Raw genomic sequence first — 15,656 nt, forward strand, 5'->3', positions numbered from 1 at the left:
ACACGGATGAATCAAGGGTTTCACCCCCCTGGGCAAGAAACTTGAAAAGCTCAGCTTCCTGCAGCATGAGCTACAGAGAAGATAGGACAGATGCCTCTATTCCCTGGGGTTTGCCCCCTCCATCTGCCTGCAGGAAAACCAGAGGGACAGGGCCATGAGCCAAGAGCGGCACAGTGTAATATCAACATTCTCTACAGACATTTTCACCTTCTTTCAAGCAGATCAAAAAAAAAAAAAAAAAAAAAAAAGAGAAAAAAAAAAAAAAAAAATTAAAAAATTAACCGCTTCATACAAACATCAGCTGTTTCAATGGCATTGTTACTTTCTTTCCTTTCAAGTAGTCTGTGCATCCCTGATATGTGGTTGTCACTGTAAACGATACCAAAAAGGGAGACAGGTTTCTTGGTCATAAAGCCATCATTTCATTTTAAGGCAGCAGCATCAAAGGACGACACAGTAAATCCAGTGTGAAATTTCAGGACTTCTTAATTTTTCAAAAAAGCAATCTGGATCTCCACTGTTTCTATTCTTAAGGCTTTGTATGGACATAATATGCTCCAGTGGAATGTTTTCAAAATGTCGAATTGTCAAATACCTGGTGCTGGAATTCTTTTTTACCATGAAGGTTACCATGAAGAAAATTCATAACGTGTTATTTTAAAGTCACCAATGTTTTCCAGTCTTTCCAATCAAGATGTTTTTCTCAAATACCTGGAGAAACAGACACCTGCACATGGGAAAAAAAGGAAACAAAAAAGAAACTTCACGTGAGAGCCTGTTTTAAGTTAATACTATGACCTCTGAGGGGTCTGCTCGGCTGCGCGTTTTCTGTTTGGAAAGTCTGCGCCTCTGGCTAAGCCGGAGTCCCTCGAGGCCTGTGCCGGGGGCTGTGGTGGTGGAAGAAGAAGAAGAGAGGGCAGACAACAGTGGACGGGCCGAGTTCAGTCTGTCCTCCCTCTCCTGGCGTCACCTATCGAAGCAGCTGGCCGTGAAGGTGTGATGGGATCCCAGGTAGCTGTTACTATAGGCCAGGCCCACACAGTGATGAGGCTCAGCCCCCACACCCACCTGCATGGAGAGAGGGCCCTGCAGGGGCAGGCCGCACAGGCCCGATGCCAGGCTGGGGAAGGACGGGAAGGAGCTGGCCGGCAAAGAGGCGGACAGCAGGCTGGAATGGTGTGGCTGGAGGTAGTCCCGCGAGCCCACAGGGCCCAGTGCCTGGCACTCAGCCAGCATGTGCAGCTGTGACAGAGCAGGGGAGTGCTGCGAGAAAGCGCCTGCCTGCAGCAGCAGCTGCTGCGAACTGGAGGCTGGCTGCCTCTGCAGAGACGAGGCAGCCGGACTAGGGGAGGCATGGGCCTGCGCCTGCAGACTCACCTGGCCATGCGAGGGGGATGATTTAGATTTGTTGGCTTCTTTTACATCATTGTCATGTGCACTGTAAGAACACAAAAGATATAATATGAAAAAAACGAATTAAGAATTATTCTACATTACATTTTTTACTTACATTAAAGAAAGCAATCTCTGACCTCATATGATTATAATTCTTAAGTAAACAATTTGGTGCACCCATTTTATTTGAAAAAAGCCCATTTTTTATTTTGGCCATACAAAATGTCCACTTAGCTAGTGGGGCTAAGCCCACCCTCTCTTTCAAAGACAAAAGTCATCAAAATAAGGTCATTTCATCTTTGGCATCCACATCATTTCACTTCCTCTTCTGTGGACCCAAGAACAACAGCACCACCAAAAGGTTGAAAGTAAAACATAAAAAGGCAAAGATATGGCTTATGTACATCTAGCCCAAGATTTAGATTAACAGCTTATCTGAACAAACATTCAGGCAAGATATAAGATCATTTGTTAATTGCTGTTTTACAATTTACAATTTCAACTTGGATCTTGTCATGTTCCTGTAGTTGATAAGTGCAATGCTGCTGTGAAACACTGATCATGCTGTTAGCTTGCTAGACAGGCATGTCATTGTTTATTGTTATAGCTGGGAAAGAGCACTCAAATGTGATGCTATTGACAGGTATCTTTTTCTTTAGCCCTGTGATCCAAGATGAGCGGCAGTCATTGTACTTTACTGAAGATTATAACAGATTACAAACATTAGAAAGAAAAGAAAAAACAAAAACACACACAAAAATAGAACAACACCACACAACCTTCCCACTAATGCACCATGAAGAACTGATGTGCTTTTACATCACTAACATTTATGTGTGTTTAAAATCCTGATATTGACAAAGCCCCAAAATGGGTGCAGCATACACTTACAGCAGCATGAGCTGGATGCACTGGGTCAGGTGGTCCCAGGAATAGCCCGTGAGCAGGTGGAGCACTGTGGTCCAACTGGGAGAGATTTGCAGGCAGATGCGAGAGGCTGCAATGCAGGCTGCCGCCACCTGAGAGGGTCTAAAGCTCAGAAAGGCATGGTCTGGAAAAAATATGAATTTATTCAGTCTGAGGAAATGATGCTCACTGGCCTTTTTCAGCAGTTATCCATTTAATCAGCAGTCAGGCAAATGATTAAACTGAAAGTTACACCACTCTCTACACATCAAAGAATAAATTAATACTAGTTAATTAATACTAGTTAATGAATACTATTAATTAATAAAATTAATACTAATTACAAATAGGAATATTCATAAACATTATGGTATAAATGATTAACATACATGCATTTAAATTTGTATTATTTTACTATAGTATTATTTTATTAATTAAACAAAATAAATAAACACTACGTTTTTGCTTATCCACCTTGTAGGGAGACTTCCAGGAAGTAGTGTGTGTATTTGTCCATAAAGGCTTTGGTCTTGGACAGTGAGGTCAGGGGCCAGCCGTTATGCAGGTCACCTTCCTGCACGGCCGCGTGGAGGTAATAGTCGATGAAGTGAGCAGGCGTGGGCATGCATAGGTTCCAGCCAAAAGTCTCCAGCAGCAGCAGCTCCATTTTGATGAGGTCACGCTTGTTGAGAGCCAGGTTCAGGCTGCACATGAAACCCAGAGTATTCAGCTGTTCCAGCTTTGGCACGCGGTCCTCTTTCTCCTCGAACTTACCTAAAGGCAGACGAGAGGAAAAAGAGACACTCATCACCTAAACAGGAAGACATTTCTTCCAGAGACTGCAGAAAATGTGGAATATGTAGTCAGAACAAATTTTTTAAAAAGTGATGTGCAGAGCGCAAAAAAACAAAAAAAAAAAAAACATACACACACACACACACACACACACACACACACACACACACACACACACACACACAATTATATATATATATATATATATATATATATATATATATATATATATATATATATATATACACACACACACAATTATATATATATATATATATATATATATATATATATATATATATATATATATATATATATATATATATATATATATATATATACATACATACACACACACACACACACACACACACACACATATACACATACACACACACACATACATACATACATACATAAAAAACAACACACACACAGTGATCAAGTTGTGATTATATTACTACATAGCGCAATTACAATATGCCTTTCAGCACATCAAAAGTACACATCACTGCTGTCCAAAGAAAAACAAGCATCTTCATTTCTGTTGATTTTCAGTTTTCTACATCATTTGAACACTACTGTTTGTCCTTTACATCAAGTGAAAATTCCATGATGAATGGACCAGTAGCAATGCTCTAAAATGACCTGGAATAAAATATCTTTACACTGACGTGCATTAAAACTAAAGAACATTTTGGGCCTCTTCTGTTAAGTTACCATTTTGGAGATGCTTGTTTTCCTTTGGACAGTGATGATACATGCATGTGCAAATCAGTGATCTGATATCATTGATTCTAAATATTGATGCGCTTTTGAACAAAATTATTTTGTGGAATACTTTGATTCATCAATGCACGCACATGCACACACACACACACACGCACACACACAGGAACTCAAGCTTGTTGATTGGTTAAAGCAGGGGTTCCCAAATGCAGTGGTCACTTGCATAAAATGTTTTAAATTAATTTTGTCCGATACGTTATAAATAACTATTTGAAATATTTATTATACTTTGGAAAAGTAGAAACTTTCAGAGATGCTGGGCAGCTGTGTTTCTGCATTGTATTCATTTTACTGCATTCTAGGAAGTGTTACATTTCTCTACAATGCTAACCAGGGTAGATGGGAGTCCCAGTGTCTACATTTTATAAATGTTCATCTATCAGCAGACAGATATATGCATGTAAAATATCAAACATCGTCATCGGTCCACAGTTAATAGGTCAAGATTGTTTTATGTCAAGATTTTTATGCAAGCAGCCACTGGACATTTTTGAGTAGCAAAAACAAGGTATCCATGGGACTGACTTCAGGAACCACAGAGTTAGAGGGCTAACTTGCATAATGCCAAATATAATAAAAATGACTGGGCAATCCTTGATTGTAATATGCTTTTTAACTACAAATAAATGGGGGGGGGGGGACACTAACATTTCTTCCATAAACGATCAGATTAGAAAACAAGTTTTTGTGCAAAGTACTCTGTAATGACACATGTACATTGAGATCAAAGTACAAAACAAAAATATCCTGAATCTCCATTAAATTTTAAGAACCTCTATTCACACATTTCACTGCTGGCATTTCAAGCTATCTCAGAGATGTCGCTCTGCCAGCCAGAACAAGCAACCAGCACAGACACTAGAACTGAAATCCCTCATCGGGTAGTGCGTTCACGAAACAGAATGCATCTGCAGGTTCAGCTCATTTCTGAATACGCCCGTTACAATCAGATAAGGTCGTCTCTAAAAACATGTCTCCATGTACACCATTTATATCTTTAAAACTGGCATGCTGAAATGATTAAGGTACATACCAGAGGAAGCATTTTGCATGTTCCTTTAATGAGAGAGAGCAACTGGCCTGTGGTGACTCAAATTCCTTTCCCCAATTCGCTCCCCCTCCTTTCTCTCCCTCTCTCTCTCTGCTTCTTGTGCTAGGTGTTAATATCTTTATGGCAAAGTCCTGAGCTCCCCTGTATTACTTCCCCTGCAGTCGGACACCCCAACAATAAAGGCCCCATGACCTATGACTTCTGCAGCTCATGCTTCAGCGCTCACAGGGGGGCCCCAGTCTTCAGATCAGTGGCGGGTGTGAAGGGGACCCTAAGCCAAGGAACAGGGGTTCAATAAAAATTCCCTACAAAACGGTGGTCACACCTGCATTCCTAAAGGAGAGCATTTTCCACCTACTACGTGCCATGCATGAAAACCCAAATGGTTAGCACATCTTCCAACTTTACACAGATAAAATGTATTAGATAAAATGTTTTAGACGAAAATCTTCTGAAAACAGTTGTACGACACCTTTAATTAGATATTTGAGCATTATTATTATATATTTGAAAACTGAGCATTAGTTGTGGTTTAACCTGAGTTTCCATTCAAAGTACAGTTTGTTCACAATTTTAAGGAATGTACAAGATGCACAAGTGCAACAAGTTGACAGTGTACAAATCAAACCCCACTTCAACAGCAATTCTTCTAACATGGTAACATTGCTAACATCAGCTTTTCTTATTATCTTAATTCTTTTCATTCACACATCATTCAGTGATTCAACAGATAATACATTTAACATTTGTATTAATAATGCAATTGTACATTTAATCTAATTTTTACGTTCATAGATGTATTTTTGACATTATTTCTCTAGTACCCATGGTACAAGACTTTTTTTCCTCAATTATCTGGGGCGTATTAATTCCTTTCATTAGCATCAAACCTCAGGGGGACGTCCGTCACACTAATCTGAATATCAGGGACCCCTGCTGTGTGTTTCAGTTCAAACATGCCCCTCCAGGCTGCTCAGACACCCCCCCTCTTCCTCTCAGCCTGAGGGAGGGAGAGGGATGAGGGGGGGGTGGGGGTGAGTGGGAGAGAGAAAGAGAGCACTGGATACTCTACACTGCTTTCTCAAAAAGGTGTGTGCTCACCACATTAGCCAAGCTATAGAGAAGTTACTACGCTGCACATTTAAAACAGAAAAGCTTATTAAGTCAGAAAACATCACAAAAAATGTGGGGGTGCCATTTATACCAGCCATTTTGAATGACCCATGACTGGCTAAAGAAAATGTAACTCTTTAAAGTCAACCTCTTTTGACAGGCATTGTGCTGAGACATGTACTAAACTGGTTAGCATAACAAACCTAGTGCTTCCCAGGCACATGAGAGGAAATCCAGCATGCATGTTTAAAGGTTACTCTCCTCCCCCTCACTCACACAAAAACACAGCTGATAACACCAGACGCTAGGGTGCATCCATGCATAACTCAGACCTGCACAAGGCCACCTCTCAGGCATTACTATCAAAACACTGGCTGTAAGGGCGGTCAGCAGTTAGTCTCAACTTTATCGGCATGCTGCGTCCTGCATGCACTCGAAAATCTTTTACACCAGAGAGTTAACTTGAGGTACAAGACTTGTTCTTAGGCAGACAAACAGATGAAAGCCCAGATGAAACCACATCAAAGGGACCTGGAGGTTTCTGGGTTTTTTTGAAAACAAAGCAAATGTAGAAAGTGACAAACTGAAATTAAAAAGCTCTCATTGAAGCAGGACTATCTAAAAATACTTAATGAGTTCTGTCAAGCATATGGTTCTATACAAAGTGAGCAATCCTCCTCCATTTGTCAAAATAAATAATGTCCTTGGCCTGAATGGAAACATAGCAGCGTCCCCCGGGTTAGGCCTGGAGACCTCTATTGCCCCTCTCAGAGTCCGCACTCAGAAGGCAGGCAGCACGCAAAGCAACCCAACAATAGCAGCAGCCGCATGAATCAATGAGTCAGGGAAGGGTGGGATGCTTTAAACACGGATCATCAGCATGGTCATTATTCATTCAGCCCAACGCAATTAATTAATGCCTGCACAGTGCCAACTGCCAGCGAGCCCAAACAGCGTTTCCTCAAAGACATAAGGCGCTTCATGGGCGTCCGAAGGAGGGAACAAAGATTCTGGACTTAAAGAGGCTGTTGTTAAAACAAACAAACTGAACCATGTTTTAAGTGCAGGGGGAAACACAGAGGGCTTTGTGCCTGGCAGTATAACACTGTTTTTCATCAAACATTACAAGTCCAGGAATGCTAATAAGTTTTAAATGTACACACAGACCCAAAATCTCACAAATGAAAACAAGAGTGCTCATTATTAATAGAAAATAAGCTTAGATTTCAGAACATTCCTGGTATTCCATGCTCTTGATATGTTAAAATGTTGCAGCTTTATATATATATATATATATATATATATATATATATATATTTTTCCCCTCTTCCATTTTTCACCACTTTTCACTATGCACTACAATACTGATGCAGTTAGTCATGTCTACAATATGTGCTGTTAGACTACACACACACACACTATATCTTGTATATAAAAACACATACACACAAGTACATTTAATACTTTTATAAATATGGTGCGCTCCAAGTTTCTAATCTCAATTTCCCACAATGCAATATATTATTCTGTGGGGGTTAGATTTACGGTACAGATTGTAAACCATGCTACACGGCAACACACTGCCACACAAGCAAGGCCCTGTATCTCATCTGTATGCTATTTTGTTTGGTTGTAAGCAGACATGGCAGTAGCTGATAACACATCTAGCTGCACTGCTTTAAGCACTGATAGATGGTTAGTCAATGTTGCCAGTTTCCTGAGCAATAAATCTTCCAACGATATGTGGCAATGTGGCCACACCACTAGTAAAATCCCCCCTAGCTTCAGCCATATGTCAAAAGGTAGAGGTGACAATACTTTGTTATTGTGATAAACAATACACTTTTTTGAACACAAACTGAGCATAATTAGTCCAGCTTAACTGTTTAGTGCACTGCAGTATGTGAAACACTGAATACAAATCGTTGTAGCTTCGACATTTTTTTAACACTACTAATGTCTTTTTTGTGGCAAAAAATATTGTGATACGTATTGTGAAAATATCCTGAACTACAGCTTTAAAATGTTTGTCACATTGTCCACCTCTAGTCAGAGTCACATCTGAAACTACATCCACACATGCCAGAACAGCTGTAATTGCTAAGCTCTGGAAAGCAGGGGACCTTTGAATTTGTACATGAGAAAGTTGCCTTGGAGACAAACTGAGGGGTCTGGGGGGCCATGGCCTCTTCTGCACACAGCTGCCACAGAGCACAATGCAGCTGCCTGCCAGGCAGCACTGAGCACTTTCACAGCACCCAGCACAGTCAGCACCAGTCTGCAGTGTCAACTACAGTGTGAAAATCAACATAAACACTGAGCTAACCACATTTAACCAGCCAAAGATCATGAGTGCAGGGTATCGTTTTATTTTGACAGATACAATGATTCTGACACCCATTCCTAAACTATACCAAATTTGATAGCTTATACATACACATGCCACTTTATTAGGTACACGTAAAAGTACAAGTAAAAGTTTGGACCCCTTTTTGCCTTCAGAACTGCCTTAATTCTTTGTGGCACACTTTCAACAAGGTGTTGGAAACATTCCTCAGAGATTTTGGTTGGTTATTTGAGTTACTCTTGCCTTTCTATCATCTCGAACCAGTCTGCCCATTCTGCTCTGACCTCGCTTACTGGATATTTTCTCTTTTTCAAACCATTCTCTGTAAACCCTAGAGATGGTTGTGTGTGAAAATCCTAGATCAGCAGTTTCTGAAACAGACCAGCCTGTCTGGCACCAACAACCATGCCACGTTCAAAAGTCACTTAAATCACCTTTCTTTCCCATTCTGATGTTCGGTTTGCACTATAGCAAGTTGTCTTGACCAGCTCTACATGCCTAAATGCATCGAGTTTTATCTTTTTGTACTGTATCTTGTATTGGTTTATACAAGCCTCTCAATTCAATATGCGCATTAAAGTGGAGCAAATAAAGTACTCCTTTTAATACTACTTGGACTGCACAAAATAAAATAAATAAGCAAATCATTAATAAGGGTAGACCATCCCTCTGAAAATATTGCTTATTCTTTACCTCAATAGACAGCAAGGATGAAAAGCACACTCCTTGTAAATGTATATTACCTCAGGGCAAACATATTACCTTGCAGCTACCGCATGAAATGAAATATTGTTTTTATAATACGGAACGTTCTTATAAATTAAAAGTGGAACGTTAGGCAGAATTCCAGCAACTGCTCACTGTTTCTTTATGCAGAAGTGTTTGAAATCAAGAAACCATCCCATTGCATTGAACCTAATTGTATGAATATTGAGTCGTTTCAACCCTAACAATATTATACGGTCTTCATTTTTTAAATAATACTATATTTACTATATATCTAGAACTCTTTTGTGACTTCTTGATGATGCAACAAGAATCACACTCTAGGACTAATGTTTAAGTTCATGATGTGTAGTTTACACAGCCAAGAGATGTTGGGACAAGCATGATTAATAGTTCACTGTCTTTGCTATCAAATGACAGACATTTTGCAGCAATTCATTCAATACTATAAGAGTACAAATTTTGCATAAAGGAGCATCCTTGTGGTATAAGATACTACTGTGGGTATCGTACCAGCTAGAGAACACAAACTATGAATTCAAATCAACTGGTCAACTTACTGGCTAGGAGCAGGCAGGAAAGAGCTATAACGTAGAGCTGCCTCACAGCTACATCATAGTGGTCCATGAAGAGGTCAAGCAGGTAGACAGCAAGGTGTCGCGCTGTGGGGCACAACTGGTAGCGATTACTGAGGACAGCTAGCAGGTCAGCAAAGTAACGTCTCATTCCTATTTGTGGGGAATGGGCATGGTATGTGGGCAACTTCAGCTCCTGAAAACAAGGGAGAGAAATAAATGAGAGGAAGAAGAGGCATGGTAACAGAGAAGAATGAAATGTTTTTTTAAATTATTTACATCTGAAAAAAAATATATTTATCATCATCATCAAAAAGGCCAACCTGAAAGGAGCATCAACACAGCACTATACAATTAATTTAGAGATGGTTTGGATTTAATATCAGGTACATGCACCAGGCGAGTATCACAGGAAAATGCTGCATTGGACACCGGAAAAAAAAAAAAAAAAAAAATCTAGCCAGAAATAGCTCACATTCACACTGGGTGATGTGATGTTAACTGACTCTTTGTTGCAGTAAAGTGTTTAGGTAGTTTTCACATGGCAGCCTGCCTTTAGATGCCCATCTTCAATGAAGCAATTCCATTAAAAACCACCTGATTTTAAAGTGCAGTAATTTTTAAAGAAATAATATTGTATCATGAAGTAAGTATCACTTGCTTATCAGGCAATCCTCAAGGTACAGTATCAGACAAATGTAGTATCATGCCTCAATCTCTAAATTCCAGAGATTTCCATTACTCCAAACTTTGCAAATAATGTACTTTTCTTTATCACGTCAGCTAACTAGCTAAATCCTGATGGGAAAAGAAAGCAGAGATTTTGTTTTGTGTATCAGATTAATTCAGATGCCACAGACTAGGTCAGGTCTGCACAAAAGGAACAAAATATTAGTATTGGGATAAGTATTGGATTTGCATACAGCACTCTTCTGTAATATCCATATTACGAAGACCAACATTGCAGTAATGATTAATAAACCACATATCATGCAGTTCTACTGAAAACAAATTAAATCCTATCGGAAGCTTAACATGCATAACACCGTTCAATAACTGGCCAGCAATGTTCACTGGTTTATGATGGCTGTTTCAGGAAGAGCTGATTCCTTTGCAGGCCCAGCCGCCATGTCTCCCCAACCATCTGTCCCTCAGGGGGTGAGGGGCTGGGCCCTGACCCTCTCAAGCAGCCCTTTTGTGGAGGCCGTCCACAATTCAGACAACTCTACAGCTGCTGCTTTCCTTGAATGGCCGTTCAGTTTGTCAACTACACGTCTCCATGCTAAACACGACCATAATTCTTAAGGTGGTTAATCTGAGAAGTGAGAATATCTTTTTGATTGGGCAATTTGAAAGAATTTCTAAATAAAATACAGTGGCAGAAGCACAAGAAGTAAAACTAGCCTAACCAGTTCAATCATTCATCTTACGCCTTCCCCCGCTTTGGCGCGTTCGTTTTCACTAGGTTGCTTCTATTGCAGGAGAGATAGGGAATGGCTGAAATTCCAGTTCAAGCACTTTTAACTAACACAAACAAAGAAAAAGTAAACTACTGGAACCATTAGCCTAGGACAATTAATAGCATATGCACTGTAACCCTAGTAACACTGCTGCAGAGCATACTGTCATGTGCAAAAGTTTAAACACCCCTGGACAAATGTCATGTTTTGTTGATCTTTTCATTGAAATATTAATGTATCTTTCACAGTAAGCAACTCGAAATACAGCATTTTCTAGTTTTAGCTTAGTTTAAAATATTGGAAAACTAGAACATTACATATATTAATGTGGCATAACTTTTGCACAGGGCACATTTTATGTTTCAGTTTATCCCCAAATAGCAAATTAACAATAATTGTGCATTTAAATGTGCAGAGATGTGTCCTCTGTAGAAAACGTGTTCATTTTCACTTAAAGATAAAAATAAAAGGTACCAGGCTGAGCAGACATGTTATATTCACCAGTATTTGAAAGGAGCCATTTGTCATTATAGCGACGTGTAAACAGGCTGATAAATCCAACCAATTCAGCAACAGGGGAAGGAAATAAAGACAGTATACACAGAGGAACGTGGGGGGTGGGGAGGGGGGCGTCTATGCAAAACAGGGAGCGAACCTCTGCTGATTTGTGCAATGATTAATTCCATAAAATATTTTTGCATTCCATTACTGAGTAATGTGCACAAGAGCACACAAAGGGATTAGTCTGATGCGTTAATACAGCCACAATGAAGGCTTGTGTACATTTCCACAAAAATCTTTATTCAAACAGCTGTGCAGATGGCTTTAATTCTGCATAAAACTCATACTTAGTAAAGTGCTGCAATGGTGAAAGAGGGAACAAACATTTTGGGAAAAGCTAACAACTTTTATTAACAAAAAGATTTAAGGTAGTTAAAGTAATGAAGTAAGTAAAACACACTACAAAAGATTTGTTTATACTCTTTCCACACAATATGCTGTATCTGCCTAGCAGCACTGCTCTTTTTTACTTATTTCCATGAGGTTGCAATAGAGGCTTTTACAGGCAAAACATAAAACTCTCCATGCTTACCAAACATGTGCAAGACATGGTACATCAGAGCTTGAGTGGAACCATACCCAGCTCAAACCTCATAAAATGCAACTGAACTGTAGCTATGTTTTTTTTATGATTTCAATTCCTTCATATCTACACTGAAAAAGACTGGTGGTTTCATAATTGTACATACATCACACATGGCCTGTAACTTTGGGCTCAACAGCTTCCAGTGTAGTACCATTAGTGAAGGAAACTGTCTAGACGTAGCCTTCAAAATACAAATTACCAAACCTATCCAGTATCTGAAATACAGATGGATTACCAGCTTTCTGATTCATAGCCCTCTCTCTCTCTCTCTCTGACAGTAACAGAAAAGACATTTATCTGGCATTAGATACAATTAGCAGCAACGATGAACTTAATGCCTTCTTCTTTTGAACAGTCAAACTCAAGTACAAACAAACACGAGCAGAACACTTCCACTTCACATTCCTAACCGGATGTGGGCAAGATATACAGCCCCCCATAAACAGGTCAGACAATAAGAGAACGACATGCACATACACTTCAAGGACAACGGGCCAGACTGAGCAAATGCACTCATCCTCCTACACACCACTCCTCGCAGTTCCCCTCAGCTTGTCTGTACATAGCAAACTCCTCTATGAGTCCAGCTGGCTCTGGTCTATTAAAGTCGTTTCCCAGATCTCACACATAAGACATCTTAATTTGTGTAAGAAAAGCAGCTATTTAACTGCTAGTAAGTGTTAAATCAGTGTACTTTCTTTATATCCTACTGATACTCAATGATGCCATGATTTGCTTAAAAACAGTTTCTAATAGATAACTAGTATTGCTAACCTAAACTTAATGGCATATTAATTGTACTCTAGTAGATTAGAAACATCAGGTGAACAGAACTTTAGTGCATTTTTTCTGCATTTTGCCACTGTAAGAACAAAACATCACACCTCCAAAAAGGTAACTTCACAGGATGAGGAAAAACATTAACTTTAATAGAAGTAAATAGAGAAATATACCCCCCACAGTAATTTAACCATTACTGTTGGTCTATTCATTACAAATTTGACAGAACATCACAATTATGAAAAAAAAAAAAAAAAAATGACATGCAGATACAACATTGTCATCTGTAACTCTACAAAAAATAAGTTACACTTTGAATGCTAACCCAGGTGAATGTAGATCTAATTTCCACATTTATAAAATGCTTATGTATATGCATGGGAAATACAGGATCTCAGAACTGGCATGTAATTTCCAGTGCATTCCTAACCACAGGGCTTTAAACAATGAGAAATGGTGACCGAGACAAACTCATTCTAATGGTACCATTTCTGAGGTTTACTGCAGGGCAGAAACACCATCCACCGGTCAGATGGAGGGGAATGGAGGGATGTTTTCTATAGGACATGTGACATTTCACACCTTTGCTTCAAAGATTGCTGAAAATCAGACCACTCTGATGTGTTCTGGCTTAATCAGAGACAAATGAGTGAAAAAATGTAGGTGGACAAATAAATGGACGGATGGCAGTTTTGCGGGTAAACAAAGTTTAAGCCAAGAAAACTCACCTTAATTCTCAAAGCCTGATGGATGTCTGCTGCGAGCTGGCTTTTCCACCACTGTCCCTCTGGCTCCATCTTTCCCATCCAGAGAGGGCCGGCGCCTGGAATAAAACACAAAAACTAGTCATTATTTCTGGAAAATAAAAAGGTATACGAGGTATACAAAATTTAACATACACATTAATATTTTAAACTTCTTAAGAGGTTTTCTTTTGTTAAATCCTTCACAAAAAGACCTACAGTAATACTATAATAAACTACAGGTTTATGTAATGCTGTGTAACTTCTATCACAACCTAGAATATTTTTCTTATACATTATCTTATATCCGTAGCTACATTACTTCAGGACAGTCGTGTGGTGTTTCACAACAATACCGGTGTAGTATTTACACTGAACTACAATGGAGTTACTTATAATCCTGTATATTCCTGTAACATTACTACAAACATTTTTCAATGAGGTAAAATAAAGTCTACTCGATCTACAGCCACACCAGCTTTAGTCCACACCGGTGAGAGTTCACAAAGTTGCTGAAAGCAGTGACTCTCGGGCTCGGCTACAATATAACCCGGCCTGTATGTATCTCTGTGTAGTTGCCATCATACCACATTACTTTTCCCCCCACATATAACACCGCCTCAGTCAGCGAACAACCACTCGCCCGTCTGAAGACACAGCAACGCTAGCGAGTTTTGCAGTAAAAGCGAGCACCGCACCAGATTTCAAAATTAAAGAGCCAGAGGTAAACCAGCCGCTACCACGCGTCCCGTATCACAGCCACAGCGCTACGAAGTCGGCAGAGTGGTGGCTCAAAACCCAACTTAAACTCGACAACTAACAGTCCTCCAACTTCACAGAGTGTGAAGCAGAGCAAACAGTCACTGAAAAACGCGAGAAGCGCTCAGTTTGAGCGAGCTTTACCTCACAGCCCGTGTCTTTCCTCTGAAGAGACCACGACGCTCCAGACCCCCTTTGTTTCAGAATTGGTGCATTCTGTGTATCCTTCGGACGAATGAGCACCTTTCATTCGTGGAGAAAGGAAAGCCTGGCCGAGCTTCTCTTCATGTACCTCATACACACTGCGATGTGGATGAGGTTTTCCTCGCTGCCGAGCGTGTTTTCTGATAAGTCTGACTTATTAGAGAGACGACTGTGTTGTTTTTTTTTCCTCGTCGTCCCGTGTGGCTTCCCCCAGTGGCCAGAGCGGACACCCTAATGAGACTGCAGTGAGAGGCAGAATGATTGGGCAGAACGGGGAGGAGTCCAGGGCCACTAACACGCACTCAGGCGCCCTTAAGCCCGCAACTAAGGACTGAAGCTGGATTCTTACTCGAATTTTCCGGTCCACCTTAAGTGGTGCAGCGGTAACATTCTGGCGCCAGTAGAGCCTGAATGTAATTGCTGAATGTAAGAATTCGACTAAGTCAGCTTCACAGTCATAAAACAAACTATAGCTATAGTTATTTCTCGTATAACTCTGCTGTCCTGTTGTATTATCCAATCGATGAGCGCTGACCTCCATGATAGTGGAGTGGAGTCCATTTTTATATGTGTTTATTATGCGGTATATTTTTATCTTACACCACGATCTTAATTTCCCAGTAACATCTATCGTGACTCAGATTACACCGTATCAAAAACTGCTATTTGATTAGAGCGTACTTCGCGAACTGAATGTGGGCTATTTGGCTTTTACTGTTTACTAGTATGTGCGTTCGGTTGAATGGAGTTAAAACAAATTAGACCGTTTTCAAATTAAGAGCCCCGGCATTTAATGCGCTTTATCGCTGGTTGACCACCAGGTGGACCCTGACACTCGTTACTCAATCCAAAGGTACATATCATAC

General features: G+C 40.0%; 1 protein-coding gene across 1 annotated transcript; it reads right to left on the bottom strand.

Moving 5' to 3' along the window:
* Nucleotides 1–398: 398 nt before the first annotated feature.
* Nucleotides 399–15,299, bottom strand: ccnjl (cyclin J-like). Its single transcript, XM_017698529.2, has 6 exons — nucleotides 14,731–15,299; nucleotides 13,813–13,907; nucleotides 9,683–9,893; nucleotides 2,776–3,075; nucleotides 2,287–2,446; nucleotides 399–1,438 (listed from the first exon to the last, which is right to left on the bottom strand). The coding sequence occupies exons 2-6, from the start codon at nucleotides 13,888–13,890 to the stop codon at nucleotides 967–969; spliced, it is 1,221 nt and encodes a 406-aa protein (XP_017554018.1). The 5' UTR covers nucleotides 13,891–13,907; nucleotides 14,731–15,299; the 3' UTR covers nucleotides 399–966.
* Nucleotides 15,300–15,656: the final 357 nt, after the last annotated feature.

Source organism: Pygocentrus nattereri, chromosome 16, assembly GCF_015220715.1.
Source record: "Pygocentrus nattereri isolate fPygNat1 chromosome 16, fPygNat1.pri, whole genome shotgun sequence".
Classification (NCBI taxonomy): Eukaryota; Metazoa; Chordata; class Actinopteri; order Characiformes; family Serrasalmidae; genus Pygocentrus; species Pygocentrus nattereri.

What these genes read in the sequence shown, in the direction of transcription:
- ccnjl (XM_017698529.2), bottom strand. Translation starts at nt 13,890, where the DNA reads ATGGGAAAGATGGAGCCAGAGGGACAGTGGTGGAAAAGCCAGCTCGCA. An exon ending in ATCAGGCTTTGAGAATTAAG is followed by an intron (nt 9,894 to 13,812) that starts GTGAGTTTTCTT and finishes CCTTGTTTTCAG; the next exon opens with GAGCTGAAGTTGCCCACATA. An exon ending in CCTGGAAGTCTCCCTACAAG is followed by an intron (nt 2,447 to 2,775) that starts GTGGATAAGCAA and finishes TATTTTTTCCAG; the next exon opens with ACCATGCCTTTCTGAGCTTT.